The sequence below is a fragment of the Artibeus jamaicensis genome, unplaced genomic scaffold (assembly GCF_021234435.1).
Source record: "Artibeus jamaicensis isolate MK-2021 breed Jamaican fruit bat unplaced genomic scaffold, CSHL_Jam_final contig_700, whole genome shotgun sequence".
In the NCBI taxonomy this organism is placed as follows: domain Eukaryota; kingdom Metazoa; phylum Chordata; class Mammalia; order Chiroptera; family Phyllostomidae; genus Artibeus; species Artibeus jamaicensis.
This window is the reverse complement of record NW_026521930.1, coordinates 10,770,791-10,786,863: the sequence shown is the minus strand read 5'-3', so window position 1 is coordinate 10,786,863 and position 16,073 is coordinate 10,770,791. Positions and strand designations below refer to the sequence as shown.

Sequence of the window (16,073 nt, the reverse complement as noted above, 5' to 3'; positions counted from 1 at the left end):
CACCCTCTCCTCTCACCCAGGCTGTGGGGCCTCTTCAATGGCTTTCCAGCTCCCACTTTGGACCCCACCAGTCACTCCTCATGGTGCTTGGGGGAGTTTTGTGTAATGATGCTGACCATGTCCCTTCTCTGCACATGAATCCTTCCCCTGCCTCCCAATACCCATGATAAATCTGAAGCCCTCACTGTGGACTCCAGGCCCTGAGCCACCAGCACCTGCCCACCATGCCTGCCTCCTGGTCTTCCTGCCCTGCTCCCGCTGGGCCCTACACTTAACCCTCTCAGGCCCACCTTCCTCACCCTTCAGCTCCCTCTAAGGGCCTCCCTGAGCCCACCAAGTCAGGACCCTGTCAGATGCTGTGGCACACCTGGCCTTCTCCTGGGCAGCCCTTAGCCTCAGCTTTCATGAACTTACCAGCCAGATAGTTCCGTGTTTCCTGTCTAGCCCTGGAAGTCCAGAGCTGTGCCCCAGATCCCAGGCACCCCACTTCAGACCGACAGGCAGAGGGAAAGGGGGAAAGGTGAGGGTGAATCTAGGTGAGGGCTATACCGTGTCACCTGCACTGTTCCCTCAACTTTTATTTAAGTTTGAAATGTCTCAAAATAAAGAAAATCTTGATACCACTGGCTCCAGAGTGTGCTCCCAGCGGGCTCAGCAGTGGCTTCCTGCCTCATGGTACTAAACACCTTGCAGACAGACAATGGATACCGCCTGCCACTCAGGAGGGAGGTGGGCCCTTGCTGTGCCTTCAAGCAGCCTCCAGTGGCCACCAAGTCAGTCAGGCCCCTCACTGGGGACAGGAGAACCCAGCTTGTGGCTACCCTGGTAATAGCAAGAGGGGTCAATAATGTGACACTAAAGTTCAGGGAGTGGGCGGGCCAGGGTTAATCCTCTCTGACCCACGGAGGCTGGGCCTGCCTGGACACCGGGCTGAGTGGCTGAAGCCGTGCCTTGCTTGCCCCCTCTCCTCACATCCTCTTCTCCACTGCTGCTTCTCTGGCGGCACTCCACCAGCACACATTAGACCCTGGGCAGCTCCCCCTGCATTCTTACCATCAGACAAAACCAGCTCACTGAAAGCATGACTCAGAACAGAGGAAAGGAGGAGTCGGAGGGTAAGAGGAATCTATTTAAATATAGAATTAAGACAAAAGAACATTTTGAATTATGGTTACAGAATATAAATATTATAAACAAACATGCTGTAAAAATAAAATAGCAAAATGAAGAGCTGGCAAGGAAACTGTGCTAAGTGTCTCCCTCTCCCGAGAGGGAGTCAATAGATACTGATTACTGATTACATGAGGCCTCTCAACTCTACATTTAAAAAATAAGCCATTTCCTTGTGCCCAGTGGCAGTTTTTAAAGGATGAGACCACATGCAGTGAAGCAGCTGCGGCGGAAACCTTCCCCATGGGAGCCTCTGGGGCATCCCGACTTCCGGCTGAAGGCAGATGTGTGTTTCCGCCCCTCCTCCAGCACAGGCGGCACCCAGGGTCTGGGGAGGGGCTCAGGGTCCTGGTTGGCTCCCTCAGCCCGCAAAACCACCTGGAAGGAGCATGATGGGAGTACCACACGCTCGTCACGGTCCCTACCCCCACACTGCAGGCCCACCCCTCCTCAATAGAACCCTGGGCTGCCATGGTTGCAGGGACCCTGTGCAGTGGGCTGCCAGTCCTGTATGGCTACCTGGAGTAGGTGAGGCTCCTGAGAGTCCCACAGGGACAGACTGACACTCCAGCAAGGGAACAACCATGGAAGGAGAGTCAGGGAGGGGCTGGACCAGCTTCCTAGAGGGTCAGGGCTAGAGATCCCACTGCCCACTTTCAGACCAAGGCAGAAGGAAGGGGAACCTCAGGGACCCCACCTAGTCTCTGGGCCAGCGGCTGTTTTTCCAGACTGAAGGTGCCCAGGCGTATGAGGCTGCAAGGGATGGAGGCCCCTGAGAGCCGCCCCAGGTCTGAGAGACAGCCCAGACCAGGCGGTCCCAAGGAAGGGCCCTGTGAGGGCTGGTAAGGTGGGCAGGGTTCTGGGGGGTGGGGTGTGGTTGGAGTTGGGCCTCAAAGGACCCAGAATCCTGAAGTTTATACAATCTGTTCATGATGGGATCTAGCATGTAGCTTATTTCATTCTGTTTTGATATTTTTTTCCTGCTTACAAAAGTAAATTGTGCTTGAGCTGAAAAACATTACATGACGATAAGAGTGAAAATCAGCCAGGGACAGGGCCGCAGGCAGAAGTCACAGCCAAGTTCACTGACTCATCAAGGACGCTTCGCCTGCAGTTGTCAGGGTTACAAGGCCTTGCTGGGCCCCACAGAGGACTCCTCCCCGCCCACTGCAGGACTGAGGGCAGGCCTCCCTGCCAACCTTCCATCTTCTTTTCCTTCTGGAAGAGAAGGGGGTGGGTCAGGCTGGTGTGAGAGGAAAAGGGAGGGGTGGGGGGGTTCCACCGACTGATGTAGAGAAGTAACTGCCACTCAAGAGCTATGCTCCCAAAGGCCACTGAGGCTACTAACATCATTTCCAGGAAACTCTGGACCAAATATGGGCTGAGCACAAGGAACTTGCTGCTAGCTCCACTTCCTGGCCTGGGGTGGAGCAAGAGATGGAGAAGGTGTGGATTAGGTACAGGGGTAAAGATGGGGCGGCAGGTTGAGGGAGTTGTTGACTGCTGGAGTGCCTGCTTCCAGGAGACCGTGTGGCTGAGAGGCAGTTTTTGTTCTGTTCTCCATCTGAGGAAGGCTTTGTTTTAATTCTCACAGTAGCGTGAGTGGAGTGGGGCCCATGTAGGCCCAGAACCTGGGCAGATGCCTAAGCAGAGGTCACAGACAGGGTGGAAAGGACCCTGCAGACTCCCCAACCCACTGGGTTAAGCAGGAAGCAGGAGCTCTGAGCCAGATGTTCCCCTTTCACCTTCACAATCAGCGGGTGGCCTCGAGGTAGTAACTTGGCCTGTCTGAGCCTCGCTGCCCAACAGGTCATGGGGCGGCAACCTTCACCCCAGGGGCTGGCAGGAAGCAGGTAGACACATGGAGACACCTGAACCAGAACTGGTTGGTAGAAGTGCTCCCAAGGTGAGCTGGGGACGCTGCAGCGGGGCCTCCATGTTCTGGGGAAGTGAGGTCCCCGACTTCCTGATTGCAGCTCCTTTCCAGCAAGGGACAGAGGGTGAGGGGCTCCTTGGGTCCCCTGTGAGCTCCAAGCCTTATAGCTAGGGTGCCCCAATCTCAGGACCCCTGAAGTCTTAGCCTTGGGGAAACAGCAGGGCTCCCCCCAGACTTGAGAGCACTCCCCAGTAAATTTCCATCAATAAGGAGGGGTCAATTTGCACTGCCCAGTTACATGATGGAAACCAAGAGGCTTCGGTTTTCCTTTCCCAAGACTAGCTGCCAGTCCGAGTGCCCTGACTCCAAGGCGGCCGCCTGTTCATAGGCAGCAAACACAGCGAACTGCTGTACCTTTTATTTTCTCGATCTTCTTAGGGCATGGCAGACTCCACTTCCAGTTGAAAAGAAACCCTGGCTCATCTCCTTCCCAACCACTAGGCATCCCCCTCCCCCAGGCATCCCTCAGGATTCTACGCTCCATTCTCATCTGCACCAAGCCTAGTGGACGGGGCTATGGGGCCCCAAATACACTCTGCACAGAAACATGCACACACAGACCTCCAGACACATAAATACACACATACTAGCAGACACGGAGAGAAATAGGCTCAGAGACAAGGACACACCATGATGTACACATGGACACACCTTCCCTAGCAAATACATATGTAGACACAGAACCCTAGACACACATACACGGAGGCTACAAACACACAGAGATTTACACCGAGATGTATCACAGAAAGCAGGACATACACAGACACATTCACAGGACAGGCACACTCTTTCCAGAGCCGACCCAGCCTGTCTATCACCTCAGTTGCCCAGGTATCAGGGGACTTCCGGCCTCAGGGAGGTCTTGCTCATAGTTTTGCTTTCTGGGACCAGGGCCTCACCTGTGTCCAGCTTCCTGCATTTCTGTTCAGGTTCCTGGGGGGCTGCCTCAATGGCACGTTGGGCCTCAGGATGGATCCTAAGGAGGGCCTTGGCGAGGGTGGTGGGGCCAGGCACCCCCAGAGACATGATGCAGTGCACTCCTTTGCGCTTGGCTGCGGCCACTTTGGCACTGTCTTTGGAGGCTGTCAGCAGGACCAGTTTGGAGAACTTCCTGGGCTTCTTGGGGGCTGTAGGAATAACATCAGTGCCGGTCCCAGAAGGCTCAGGGGACAGCTCCTGACCGGCCTTCACACGCTCACTCTCCTGCTCGCTGGGCTCAGGCAGAGGCATCTTGGGACCAACAGCCTGTCCCCCAGGCTGCACTCAGGCCCCAGTGGATGGACTTCTACTCCTCCTCCCTGGCAAGGGAGCTGGCAGTCCAGGGACTCTGTCCTAAGAGAGGATACAACCCCCATCAGTGAAGCCTGGGGCTCAGGAGAACAGACCCCGGGTGCAGACTGGGCAGATGGGGCACCAGGATGGGCAAGGACCTGGACACAGCTGGAGAAGCCTGGGCGGCTGCTTCTGCTTGGCCAGTTCCTCTCTGGGCCGCAGTGAGTATGTCACCTCCCCATCCAAACGCCACTTTCCCCTGTGTAGCATGTGCCAAGCACAGGGCTCTTGGTGGGGCGGGGAGGGTGGCACTGCTGGGGGGATTAAGATACTGATATCTGAGTGACTAGAGGATGGGGCCGAGTGTTTCACAGGTTTTTCCACTGAACCTTTCAGCCCACTTTGTGTTATAAAAGTTTACCATTGTCACTGACCCAGTTTGCAGATGAGGACACTGAGCCAGGCCAGGGCAGCTAACACAGCCATGAAGCAGCAGAGCTGGGAGTCTAGTTGAGGAAGATCCAGAGCCCAACCCCACACGACACCTGCTGTACCTTGTCCAGGGTAACAGTCCCTGGTGTTCCTGAGCACCAGGCATTCTAGGCAGACAGTGGGGCCGTCCCAGAATTCCCAGAACCTCTTCACCCTGACACTCTGCAGACCAGAGTTCCTGGCCCTGGGAGGTGGGACTCCCTGGACTCACAACTAGATCCTGCCCCAACCCCAGGCAGGAGGCCTGGGGCCACCCAGAGCTCAGGAGGTGCCAGGGCGCCATGAATGCAGGGACCTTGTGCTTCAGCTGGTGCTGCTTGGATAGGTGGAGACAGGGTATGGAGTGGTCCAGAGAACATGTGGTCACTGAGGGCTCCCTGGCTTCTAGCCTGGAGAAGAAGAAAGGATAGATTACCAGACAATGCTGGTCTGAAGCCCACAGCCCCAGAGTAACAGTGTGGGGACATCGGCCTTCTTTTGGGGTAACTAGGTGGTGTGGGTGGATGGCACATCTTCCCAGTTTACAGTGTTAGCCCAGAAACAACGCTGCAGCATGCAGCTACATCTTGCCTGTCCTGTTGTGGACAGAGGCAGCGTCAAGGCCTGCAGATGCCTACTTGTACTGCTGGACCTGTTTCTTCAACTGGCTTTGTGGTTCCCACTGTTTTCTTATTCCTGCATCCTCAGAGTATTCCCTGTGTGTGTATATACTGTAATACCTTTTTAAAGTATATTTTATTGATTGTGCTATTACAATTGTCATATTTTTTTCTCCCCTTTCTCCCCTTCCTCCATCTACCCCCCTCCCTACAGCATTCTTCCCCTTAGTTCATGTCCATGGGTTGTACATATAAGTTCTTTGTCTTCTTCATTTCCTATACTATTCTTAACTTCCCCTTGATTTTGTGGCTACTAATTACACTTCTTATTCCCTGTATCTTTTCCCCCATTCTCCTCCCTTCCCCTCCCTGCTACTAATCCTCCATGTGATCTCCATTTCTGTGGTTCTGTTCCTGTTCTAGTTGTTTGCTTAGTTTGTTTTTGTTAGGTTCAGTTTTTGATAGTTATGAGTTTGTTGTCATTTTACTGTTCTTAGTTTTGATTTTCTTCTTTTTCTTAAATAAGTCCCTTTAACGTTTCATATACTAAGGTCTTGGTGATGATGAACTCCTTTAACTTGACCTTATCTGGGAAGCACTTTATCTGCCCTTTGGTTCTAAATGATAGCTTTGCTGAATAGAGGAATCTTGGATGTAGGTCCTTGCCTTTCATGACTTTGAATACTTCCTTCCAGCCCCTTCTTGCCTGCAAGGTTTCTTTTGAGAAGTCAGCTGATAGTCTTATGGGAACTCTTTTGTAGGTAACTCTTTCCTTCCCTCTTGCTGCTTTTAAGATTGTCTCTTTGTCTTTAATCTTGGGTAATATAATTATGATTTGCCTTGTTGTGTGCTTCTTTGGGTCCAACTTCTCTGGGACTCTGAGCTTCCTGGAAGTCTATTTTCTTTGCCAGATTGGGGAAATTTTCCTTTACTATTTTTTTAAATAAGCTTTCAATTTCTTGCTTTTCTTCTTCTTCTGCTCCTCCTCCTCTTTCTCCTCCTCCTCCTGGCACTCCTACGATTCAGATGTTGGAACATTTAAAGTTATCTGGGAGGTTCTTAAGCCTCTCCTCATTTTTTTGAATTCTTGTTTCTTCATTCTGTTCTGGTTGAATGTTTATTTCTTCCTTCTGGTCCAAATCATTGATCTCTTCCTTTCCCTTCACTCTTGGTTCCCTGTATATTTTTCTTTATCTCACTTTCCATAGCCTTCATTTCTTTTTTTATTTTGCATCCATACTCAGTAACTTCTGAGAGAATCCTGGTTGCCAGTGTTTTGAACTCTGCATCTGATAAGTTGGCTATCTCTTCGTTGCTTCGTTGTTTTTCTGGAGTTTTGATCTGTTCTTTCATTTGAGCCATATTTCTTTGTCTAGGTGCACCGGTTATGTTGTAAGGGGTGGAGCCTTATGTATTTGCTGGGGGTGGGACAACCCACGTCTGTGTGTTGTGGTGCTGTATGTGGGGGGAGTGGTCGGAGAGGGGACAATGCTGCTTGCTCAGCTCTTGCCCCACTGTCAGTGACTTCCTTTACTACTCACAAGGGCATTATGCCCTTCAGGTACTGATTCCCGAGTGGGTGGGCTGTGTATGTTTAGGACCCTCTGGGCCCCACCAAAGGACTCTCATGTGAGACTGGCAGTTTCCCCTACTGCTGCAACCCTCACAGGTTTTACAGCCAGAGGTGTTTGAAGCTTTCTTTCCCGGAACTGGAACCCTGAGTTGCATCGTCTGTCTCACTTCCTAGTTGTTTCTCCCAGTTTATCTGCATGCAAATGTGGGACCACCCAGTCCACCAGCCATTGCCTTGCCATGCATCCTCTTCTACGTGGCTGCCCATCTCCACCCCTCCTACCAGTCTGGATGAATGTTTCTTTTTTAACACCTTGGTTGTAGGACTTCCATACAGTTCAATTTTCTGGTAGGTCTGGTTGTTTTTGCTGTTACCCTTCTTTTGGTTGTGTGAGGAAGCAAGGCATATCTACCTATGCCTCCATCTTGGATGGAAGCTTCAAAGTCTAATATCTTCTTATAAGGACCCTGTTCATATTGGATCAAGGCCAAGCTAATATGACACATTTTAACCTTAATTTCCTCTTGAAAGGCTCTATCTCCAATATAGTCACATTCTGAGGTCCTGAAGATTAGAACTTCAGCATATGAATTTGGGGCAGGCACAAGTCAGCACAAAAGGGCATAGAGCATGGTAAGTGCCCAGTAAATAATAGCGCCTTGACTTATGTAGCTCAATAGATTGAGTACTGGCCTGCAAATGAAAGGGTCCCCAATTCGATTCCCAATCAGGGCACATGCTTGGGTTCCAGTGCATGAGAACTGATCTGGGCACATGAGAGGCAACCACACATTGATGTTTCTCCTCCTTTCTTCCTCCCTTCCCCTTTTCTAGAAATAAATGAAATCTTAAAAAAAAAATCATAGCTTGTGATATCCCTGTATCTTGATCCCAACCTTCCATGCACATTCAAACCAAGAGCGTGCTCCCAGAAGGGAGGCACACACAGGGCCTGCACATGAGACTAGGCGCTGTTTGCTCAGTGAGGAGCCCTCAGGCCAGCCAGATCTTAGCACAGCTGCCTCCACCTTCCCAAAAGCTCTGCTTGTCATCCTGAGGAGCCAAAATAGGCTTGTTTGGATTTTTTTCCCTTTAGATCATCATTCAAATTAAAAAATAATAAAATAAATGCTCATAGAAGCCACCATCCAAGAGCTACCAGTTTGAAAACATATTCCTGTACAATAAACAGGTCTTCTACTCTGCTGAGACACCACATAGTTTATCTGGATTTAGTTTTCTAACCCAAGGAAAGCAATGAGATAGATTATATTGAGCTTATTTTAAAATTTTGAAATATTTAATTGAAAAAGTTATACGGATACATTAAACAATAACAGTAAATCTGCATAATCCTACCATCCTATCACAAACTGCTTTCATTTCTGCATTGTTTTCTACATACCGTTTTCATAGCTACAAGCAAAGCTTTCAAATAATATTTCCTGTTTTCTTTCCATTTGTTAGGTGGAAACCACCAGTTTAGAGACCAGATGTAAAGACTCTTATCAAGTGCCAGAGCACAATGTAATTCACTCTTGTATTGTGGAAAATTCAATTTAAACCTTTAGCAACGGTATTCTAGAAGGCCAAAACATAGAGATGTTGCTCCTTAAAATGAACCATTTTACCAAGATTTTAAAAAAAGAGCCCTGGCTAGTGTGGCTCAGTGGACTGACTTCTGGTCTACGGCCTAAAGGGTCACCTGTTCGATTCCCAGTCAGGGCACATGCCTGAGTTGTGGGCAGGGTCCCCAGCAGGGGGCGCTCAAGAGGCAACCACGCATTGGTGTTTCTCTCCCTCTCTTTCTCCCTCCCTTCCCCTTTCTAAAAATAAATAAATAAATAATAATTTTTTAAAAAAGAAAGGACACTAGAGGTGAAAAAGGAAAAGGATATAAGGCTTTAAAATGTTTATATCTGATTTACAAAAAAAGCAGCGTTAGAAAGAAAAGTCCAATGACCACATTTAGCAAAGATGATCTTTTCTAGGCTAAACAACTGAATTTTTCCAAAAAAATGAAGACCAAGAACTTTGGTCCTTGTCTTGTGTCTTTTTCTCTCAACCCACTTGTCTTTCCTTTTATTTATTCTCCATTCCAGTCATATTTGTCATGTATTTACTAATTTTATTTGACTCGTTCTTAACTTAAAAAGCAGGTGCTCAGTGGATTGAGCGCGGGCCTGCGAACCACATGATCGAGGTTCGATTCCCAGTCAGGGCACATGCCTGGGTTGCAGGCCAGTTCCCTGCAGGCCAGTTCCCAGCAGGGGACGCACAAAAGGCAACCATACATTGATGTTTCTCTCCCTCTCTCCTTCCCCCCTTCCCCTCTAAAGATAAATAAATAATAAAATATTTAAAAAAAAAAAAAAAAGCAGGTGCTTTCTAGTGTGTTTGCAAAGAATTATATAAAAATGCACTAAAGCCAACTAAAAAGTAATTTATCAAAATGTTAGTGGTGGGAATGAGGGATTTCATTTTTTGCTAGTTTTCTATTTTTTTTCTAATTTTCCATTATGTTCCCCAAATTGTAATGTTCATGAACTACTTTTACAATTGGAAAATACTTAACATTTAAAAGTAAAGGTTAATATAAACAATCAGAATTCAAAATAAATAAAATGAGCGAGAAAGGGAGGACACACTCTGCCCTCCTGGCGTTCCTGTTCCTGTTCAATGTTAAAGTGACCCGCCCACAGCCATGTCGTGGGTCCTCAGGCTGGGGTCTGAGCTGGGAACAAAACCCCCATGACGTTAGTCCACACCTCCAATGCCACACATAAGCCAACAACCTTCCTTCCAAGTGTCACCATCATCCTTGCTCTGCCCCTGGAGGGCTGAGAGGCCCAGGGACTTAAATAAGCGGCCCAGGACAGCAGACATAGTGGGAGCCAAAACTTGAACCCAGTCTGGCTGGGCCAGAGCCAACGTTCCCCAGCTGCTCCACCCTGAACAGCTGAGGCTTAAACTGAGAAACGCCAGTTACCGAGACAACTTCATCCCAGAACCTCAGAGGAAGTCCTCAGGGTATAGCCCAAAGAATAAAATACATTTCCATAAGTCCATACTGATATGAATAATTGAATGAATAAATAAATACATGGGGAGAAGGGACCAGTCATCTTCACGAATAATTCCAAAAAGTAAACACTTTCCCCTTCAGGAGGTAAAGACTAAGTCCGACCCTTGATGAGGGGGAAAGGATAGATTTTTCAACAAATGTTGAATGTTGGAACAACTAGATGTCTAATACAAAAGAATGAAGATGCGCTCCCTCCTCACACCACATACAAAAATTAACTTTAAATAGATCATAGACTTAACTGTAAGAGCTAGCTACAAAACTCTTTTTAAAAAAAAGATAGGCTCTGGTTGGTGTGGCTCAGTGGATTGAGCATCGGCCTGCAAAACAAAAGGTCACTAGTTCAATTCTGGGTCAGGGCACATGCCCGGCTTGCCAGCCAGGTCCCCAGTTGGGGTGTGCAAGAGGCAACCAGTTGATGTTTCTCTCACACATTGATGTTTCTCTCCCTCTCTCCCTCCCTCCCTACCCCTTTCTCTAAAATCAATTAGCATGTCCTCAGGTGAGGATAAAAAAAGTGAAGCAGAAACAAATTAAAAAGATCAAACAGCTTAACAGCTACCTTACTCCACTCCGTTTACACGCTCCCCATAACTCTGTAACCTGGTGGTTTTATATTGCTGTGGCCTCAGCCTCCACTTACCTCAACCAGTGGCCGTGACACTGGTCTGCACAAAGGAGACCCAGGAGTTAAAGACGGCTCACACAATATTAAGAACTGGCAGGAGCCTCTGAGACACCATCAGATCTTTGGGAGGCAGAATAGCAGCCCCCCTAAAATGTCCAGGTCCCAATCCCTGAACCTGGGAATGTTACCTTTCGTAGCAAAGAGGAATTAAGTTTTCAGATGGAATTAAGGTTACTAAAGTAGGAGATTAGCTTGGATTATCCACATGGATCCAATCAAAGGGATCCTAAATAGCAGGAGAGGGAGGCAGAAGAAGAGAGTCAGAGAAAGATATGCTGATGTTAGCAGGGTCAGAGACATGCGATGCTGCTGGCTGTGGAGGGGGCCCTGAGCCAAGGAGTGCTGGAGGCCTCCAGAAGATGAAAAATATTAAAAATAGATGGTCTCTCCTAGAGTCCCCAGGAAGCAACAGCCCTGCCCACACCTTGATTTTAACCCAGTGAGACCTAATCAGACTTCTGAACTCAAGAACTATAAGATGGTTACAAAGCTGTGTTTTCAGCCACTAAATTTGTGGTCATTTGAGGCAATAGGAAACTAATGGGAGGTCCAATGCTTTATTGGTGAGATTCTGAAAGGTGGGAGCCCCACCTGGTAGCTGATGATGGATCAGAAGGATTACCTTCATACTTATGGGAGAGAAATACCATCAACGTCCATCAACACTTGTGTCCTCTGCCGTGAGGGCAAACCCTTTATCCTTTCTGGGCTGGTTTCACCTGCGTAATGGGAATAGTGGTGAATTTAGCAGGGGTTCTTAATAACAGGTAGGTCAAGGGTGAAGTGGTTGTTTTAAACAGTTCCCAGTGAGCCCTGACTAGTGTAGCTCAGTTGGTTGGGCACTGTGGTCCTGCAAAACGAAGGTAACTGGTTCTATTTTCCATCAGGTCATATGCCTGGGTTGCAGGCCGGTCCAGCAACTGATCATTGTTTCTCTCCCTCTTTCTCCCTCCCTTCCTTCCCCTCTCTCTAAGAATAAATAAAAGTCTTTAACATGAAATAAAGAGGTCCCAGTCTGGGTGGCTAAGTTGGTTGGAGCATCATCCCATTTACCAAAAGGTTGCTAATTCGGTTCCCTGTCAGGGCTCATATTTAGGATGGGGGTTCCATTCCCAGCTAGAATGCATACACCCTAGGCACTGACTGATGTGCCTGAGAGAGGCAACTGATTGATGTTTCTCTCTCATATCGATGGTTCTTTTTCTCTTTCCCCCGTCTCATGCCCCTCCCTTCCTCTCTCTCTAAAATCAATAAACATATCCTTGGGTGAGAATTTTTTAAAATATTTTATTTATTTATCTTTAGAGGGAAAGGGAAAGAGAGAGGGAGAGAAGTATCAATGTATGGTTGCCTTTCATGCGTCCCCTGCTGGGAAGTGGCCTGCAGGGAACCAGTCTGCAACCCCGGTTTGTGCCCTGACTGGGAATCGAACCGCGATTGTCTGGTTCGCAAGCCCGCGCTCAATCCACTGAGCTACACCAGCCAGGGCTTGGGTGAGAATTTTTTAAAAATTCCCAGTGATATTGATAGCTGCCCCCGCCCCCCATAATCACTGTCCCATGCGGTTCATGGGAAGGCTGTGAATGGATGGTTGGTGGGATGATGGGCCAGCTTAGCTGTGCAGGTACATATCCTTACAAGGGGATTTTCAAAGCAGCAGTGATCCAAAAAAACTCAAGAACTGCTAAAGTATGCAGGGAAGAGCTTCTCCAAAGTGGGAATTTCATGTCATGGCACCGCCTTTCCCCTAATCACCATGGCTCAGAATATTAGTTACTTTTACTCCTCCTCTACCCATTGTAATTTGTCATCACACCTGTCTGTGCCGCGCCCAAATGGCCCCAGCTCCCATTATCTCCAGTCATTTTCACTGCTTCCAGACCAAGCCTTTGAGTGTTTCCCCCACCCCAGTACCTCACACCTCCATCCCTGCGGGGACATCTAGATCCACAAGGGTGGGACGGGGCCGAAAATGGGCGCAGGGAGGGGAGAAGTACTGGATGGAGTCAAGGAAAGGCAGGCCAATGTAGGGGTCCCTGATTTAAGGTGTCTGTCAGGGCTCTGTCCCCGGGTCGGTTGGGTTGGAAGAGGGAGAAGGAGGAGCGAGGAGAAAGGAGATGTACCACAGATGAAGGACAGGGAGGGGGGGCCTGAGTGCAGCGACGCAGAGCCAGGGGAAACTCCCAGAATCAGCAGCCCTTAGGAAGCAAGAAAGACCCCTGTCAGGAGGGGCGCGTCCACACCCAGGACCCTTCCCGACCCGCTGTGGCCCGTCCTTACCAGGCACAGGCAGGGCAGAAACCGCAGAGGAGTCCTCCCTCTCCAGCCACTGAGCCTCAGCAAGTCCCTTAGTTTCTGTGCCTGCAGCCCCCGCCTTGATAGTGGCAGTCACCTCAAGCTGGGGGTCACGACGCAAGCATGCGCAGTAGTGACGCGGGGGGACCCTATTCCTTGGGTAAACTCCGCTTTTCCAGGTCTTCCCAGAACGGACGCCGGACTAGCGACCTGACCAATCCGCGCGTAGGGAGCATGGTGGGCGGTGGACGGTGGTGTTTGCAACTCTGAGGCCTGGATTTGGATCCTCTGATGCTATTTCCCAGCACTAAGCAAGTGGGTTTAACTGCGACCCTCGGACCTCCCCAAGGATGTGATCCCAGATCCTTCCGGAGGAAGCTGGGGAATTTTTTAAAGGCCTCTTTCAATCCAGTCTCTTTCCTGCGAGAGCGAAGGGTAAGTCTCTCTTTCAGCCCCTTGAAGGCACTGACTCCGCCCAGCCCAGCTTCCCGGATGGCCCAGCACCCTTGGTATTAGTCCCTCCCTCGTCCACTGGTCCCGCTCCTCACCGTAGGTCCAGCCCCACCGATAGGTCAAACTTTCGCGCATTGGTCCAGCCCTCGTCCATTGGGCCAGCGGTGCCCAGCGCTGGTGCCCACCAGTCCCGCCATCGCCCGTCGAGTCCGGACCTCGTCCATCAGTCCTTCTCACAGCCACTGGACACTTGTCATTGTCCGACCACCCTGTGCCGTGGACCTGGAATACTCCGGTACAGGAAGTTGTGGGGCCCCGAGCGCTAAGCCTCTGCGTGGCCCGACGCCTCACCTCCCTTCCCGCACGGCGCCCCCGGCCCTCCGTGCACCGCCACCTTCCACAGCTCGTGCGACCCCTCCTTCCAACCGTTCCCCTTCGCCAGGTGGAGCCTCTGGTCTTCTGGCTGTGTGTCCTCGGCGTTTGAAGAGTGAAGACGCTGCTCCTCTCTAGGAAACCCCACGCTCCCCTGACACCCCTTCCCTCCGCCTCCCTCCAGAGTCGCTCCAAAGCTGCTGCGGGTCCGGCCCCCGGCCCCGGGCAAGAACGGTCCAGCTCCCTAGGGGTCTGCCTAGGGAGTCCGTCTCTGTCCTCCAGTTCTCTCCTATCCTCCGGCATCCTAATCCGCATATTAAATTTTTTTCCTCACCCGAGGACATTTTTTTCTCATTGCTTTCAGACAAAGAGAAAGAAATATAGATGCGAGAGGGAACAATCAGTCGGTTGCTTTCCGAAGGCACCTGAGGGAAAACCAATGCAACCTCTTGGCAAGGGGACGTTGACCCAACCAACTGAGCCACACCCGCCACGGCCAAATCCATACCTTTCCCCCTCCTCAAGTCCAAATAGCAACAGGGACCGTAACACGCTTCCAAGACAGACTCTCTGCTTTCTCCCAGCCCTGCCACTGCAGATTCCTCCCTCCCACCCCAGGTTGAGCTTGCATGGCTTCCATTGTCCCCAAGTCCTTTCTCCTGGGGCCACATCTTTTCCTGGACATTCTCCAGTGTACTTCAAAGCCTTTCATGAGTTTATTTGCCATTAATCATCCACTGTCTACTGGTTGCTACTAATTTTATTTTCGCATAAACATCTTTGTATATAAATTTCTGACACCCCTGATCATCCCCTTTCTTTAAATTCCTGAAAGAGGTCTTTTAGGTAAGACAGGTAGTGATCTAAGGCAGGGAGGAGGAGGGCGTCATGTCTCGGTCATTGACTCAGCAGTCCTGAGTTGGGTCCAATAAGATTGCCGGCGTTCTGAACATCACAAATCGTGCCGGAGGGAGTCCTTAGGACTCTCTGCGGGGACAGGAGGCCTCTATAGCAATTTCTCTTAAGAAAAGGATCCTTTACTAGCTAAGAAAGAAAGCTTTTGTAGCTGTACATTATCCCCAAGGTTAGAAGGGGAAGAGGAAGAAGGAACCTAGAAGCTGATTAATGTATATAACCCCTGAACCCAAATAGTCTGTGCACTCAGATTAGCTGAGTGCCCACTTGTAGCCTCAGCTCAAGAGTATAGAACAAATTTACCAACATTTTCATTTGCTCTGAATGTGGGGCATTCAGACTAGTCAGGTGCCTGCTTGCAGCTTTGTGCTTTCATGTGTTTCATAAATAAACTTGCTGTCTCATTTCCACTTTATCTGTTGTCTCTCAGTTGAATTCGTCTCTCAAGAGTGAGGCAAGAACTAAGGAACAAACTTGGATGGCGGTGGGTGAGGGGGTGGGGCGCGGTTTGCTGATGCTGGTCTCTCCCTCGTAACAGGTCAAAGAAAGTAAATATTTTAAAGGCTTTTAAGGCATGTTGCCAAAGGAAGTACATGAGCTTGGGGCAGATGCTTGGGTTCAAATACCAGCTCTGGCACTTGCTAGCTGCATGATTTGAGCAGTTACTTCTCTTTGCCTCAGTTTTTTTAAAAGTTCTTAGTTTATTAAAAAATCTGCATAATCACCATATGATAAGCAGTTATACAGACATGAACAGAGCAAAGACAATGGGCCAGGTACACTCTTTAAATTATTAAGCAGCTCAAAGAGCTTTTGGTTATGTCGGGTCACATCTATCAATATTTACCATTTATTGTATAAATTTAAGCTGAGAATTGAAAATAGCAATAATAAATTAACTACATAATTATATCTTTAAACCAAAAAGTGAGTGAGGAGAGTGGCAGTGTTCTATGTTTTTGAAAAATCTCTTTACCATCTGGTTTAAGACAGCTGGACTCTTCTATCTTCCTCCACCTTCACTCCATTGCACTGTTGTTTTAGTCGAAACATGAGAAGAAAATCCAGTCTCACATGGATAAATAACTGGAAAAGAAAGTAATTTAATATCTTGTGAAGATCATTGTGGATATTCTTTGATACTACACTAACACTCAACCACTGATAGTTTTGTTAACCAAACTCAAGGGGTTCACCAGCTGGGGTGTTCTATTCAAGAATGA

At 49.1% G+C, this 16,073-nt stretch overlaps 1 protein-coding gene and 1 long non-coding RNA gene across 10 annotated transcripts; one reads left to right on the top strand and one right to left on the bottom strand.

Annotated features, from left to right (window-relative positions):
- Window positions 1-1,108: 1,108 nt before the first annotated feature.
- Window positions 1,109-13,366, bottom strand: FLYWCH2 (FLYWCH family member 2). Of its 9 annotated transcripts, none has more exons than XM_053671710.1 (5): window positions 13,096-13,366; window positions 11,407-11,534; window positions 5,082-5,259; window positions 4,006-4,438; window positions 1,109-2,388 (listed from the first exon to the last, which is right to left on the bottom strand). In XM_053671710.1, the coding sequence occupies exons 4-5, from the start codon at window positions 4,334-4,336 to the stop codon at window positions 2,294-2,296; spliced, it is 426 nt and encodes a 141-aa protein (XP_053527685.1). In that variant the 5' UTR covers window positions 4,337-4,438; window positions 5,082-5,259; window positions 11,407-11,534; window positions 13,096-13,366; the 3' UTR covers window positions 1,109-2,293. The 9 variants fall into 9 exon arrangements, with proteins under 9 accessions (XP_053527685.1, XP_053527682.1, XP_053527683.1 ...); XM_053671707.1 differs by having other exon boundaries at window positions 11,438-11,534; XM_053671708.1 differs by having other exon boundaries at window positions 5,166-5,259; window positions 11,438-11,534.
- LOC128628345 (uncharacterized) lies at window positions 13,346-14,273 on the top strand. The gene is made up of 2 exons (XR_008392726.1): window positions 13,346-13,545; window positions 13,664-14,273. It is a non-coding gene; the product is annotated as an uncharacterized LOC128628345 (long non-coding RNA).
- Window positions 14,274-16,073: the final 1,800 nt, after the last annotated feature.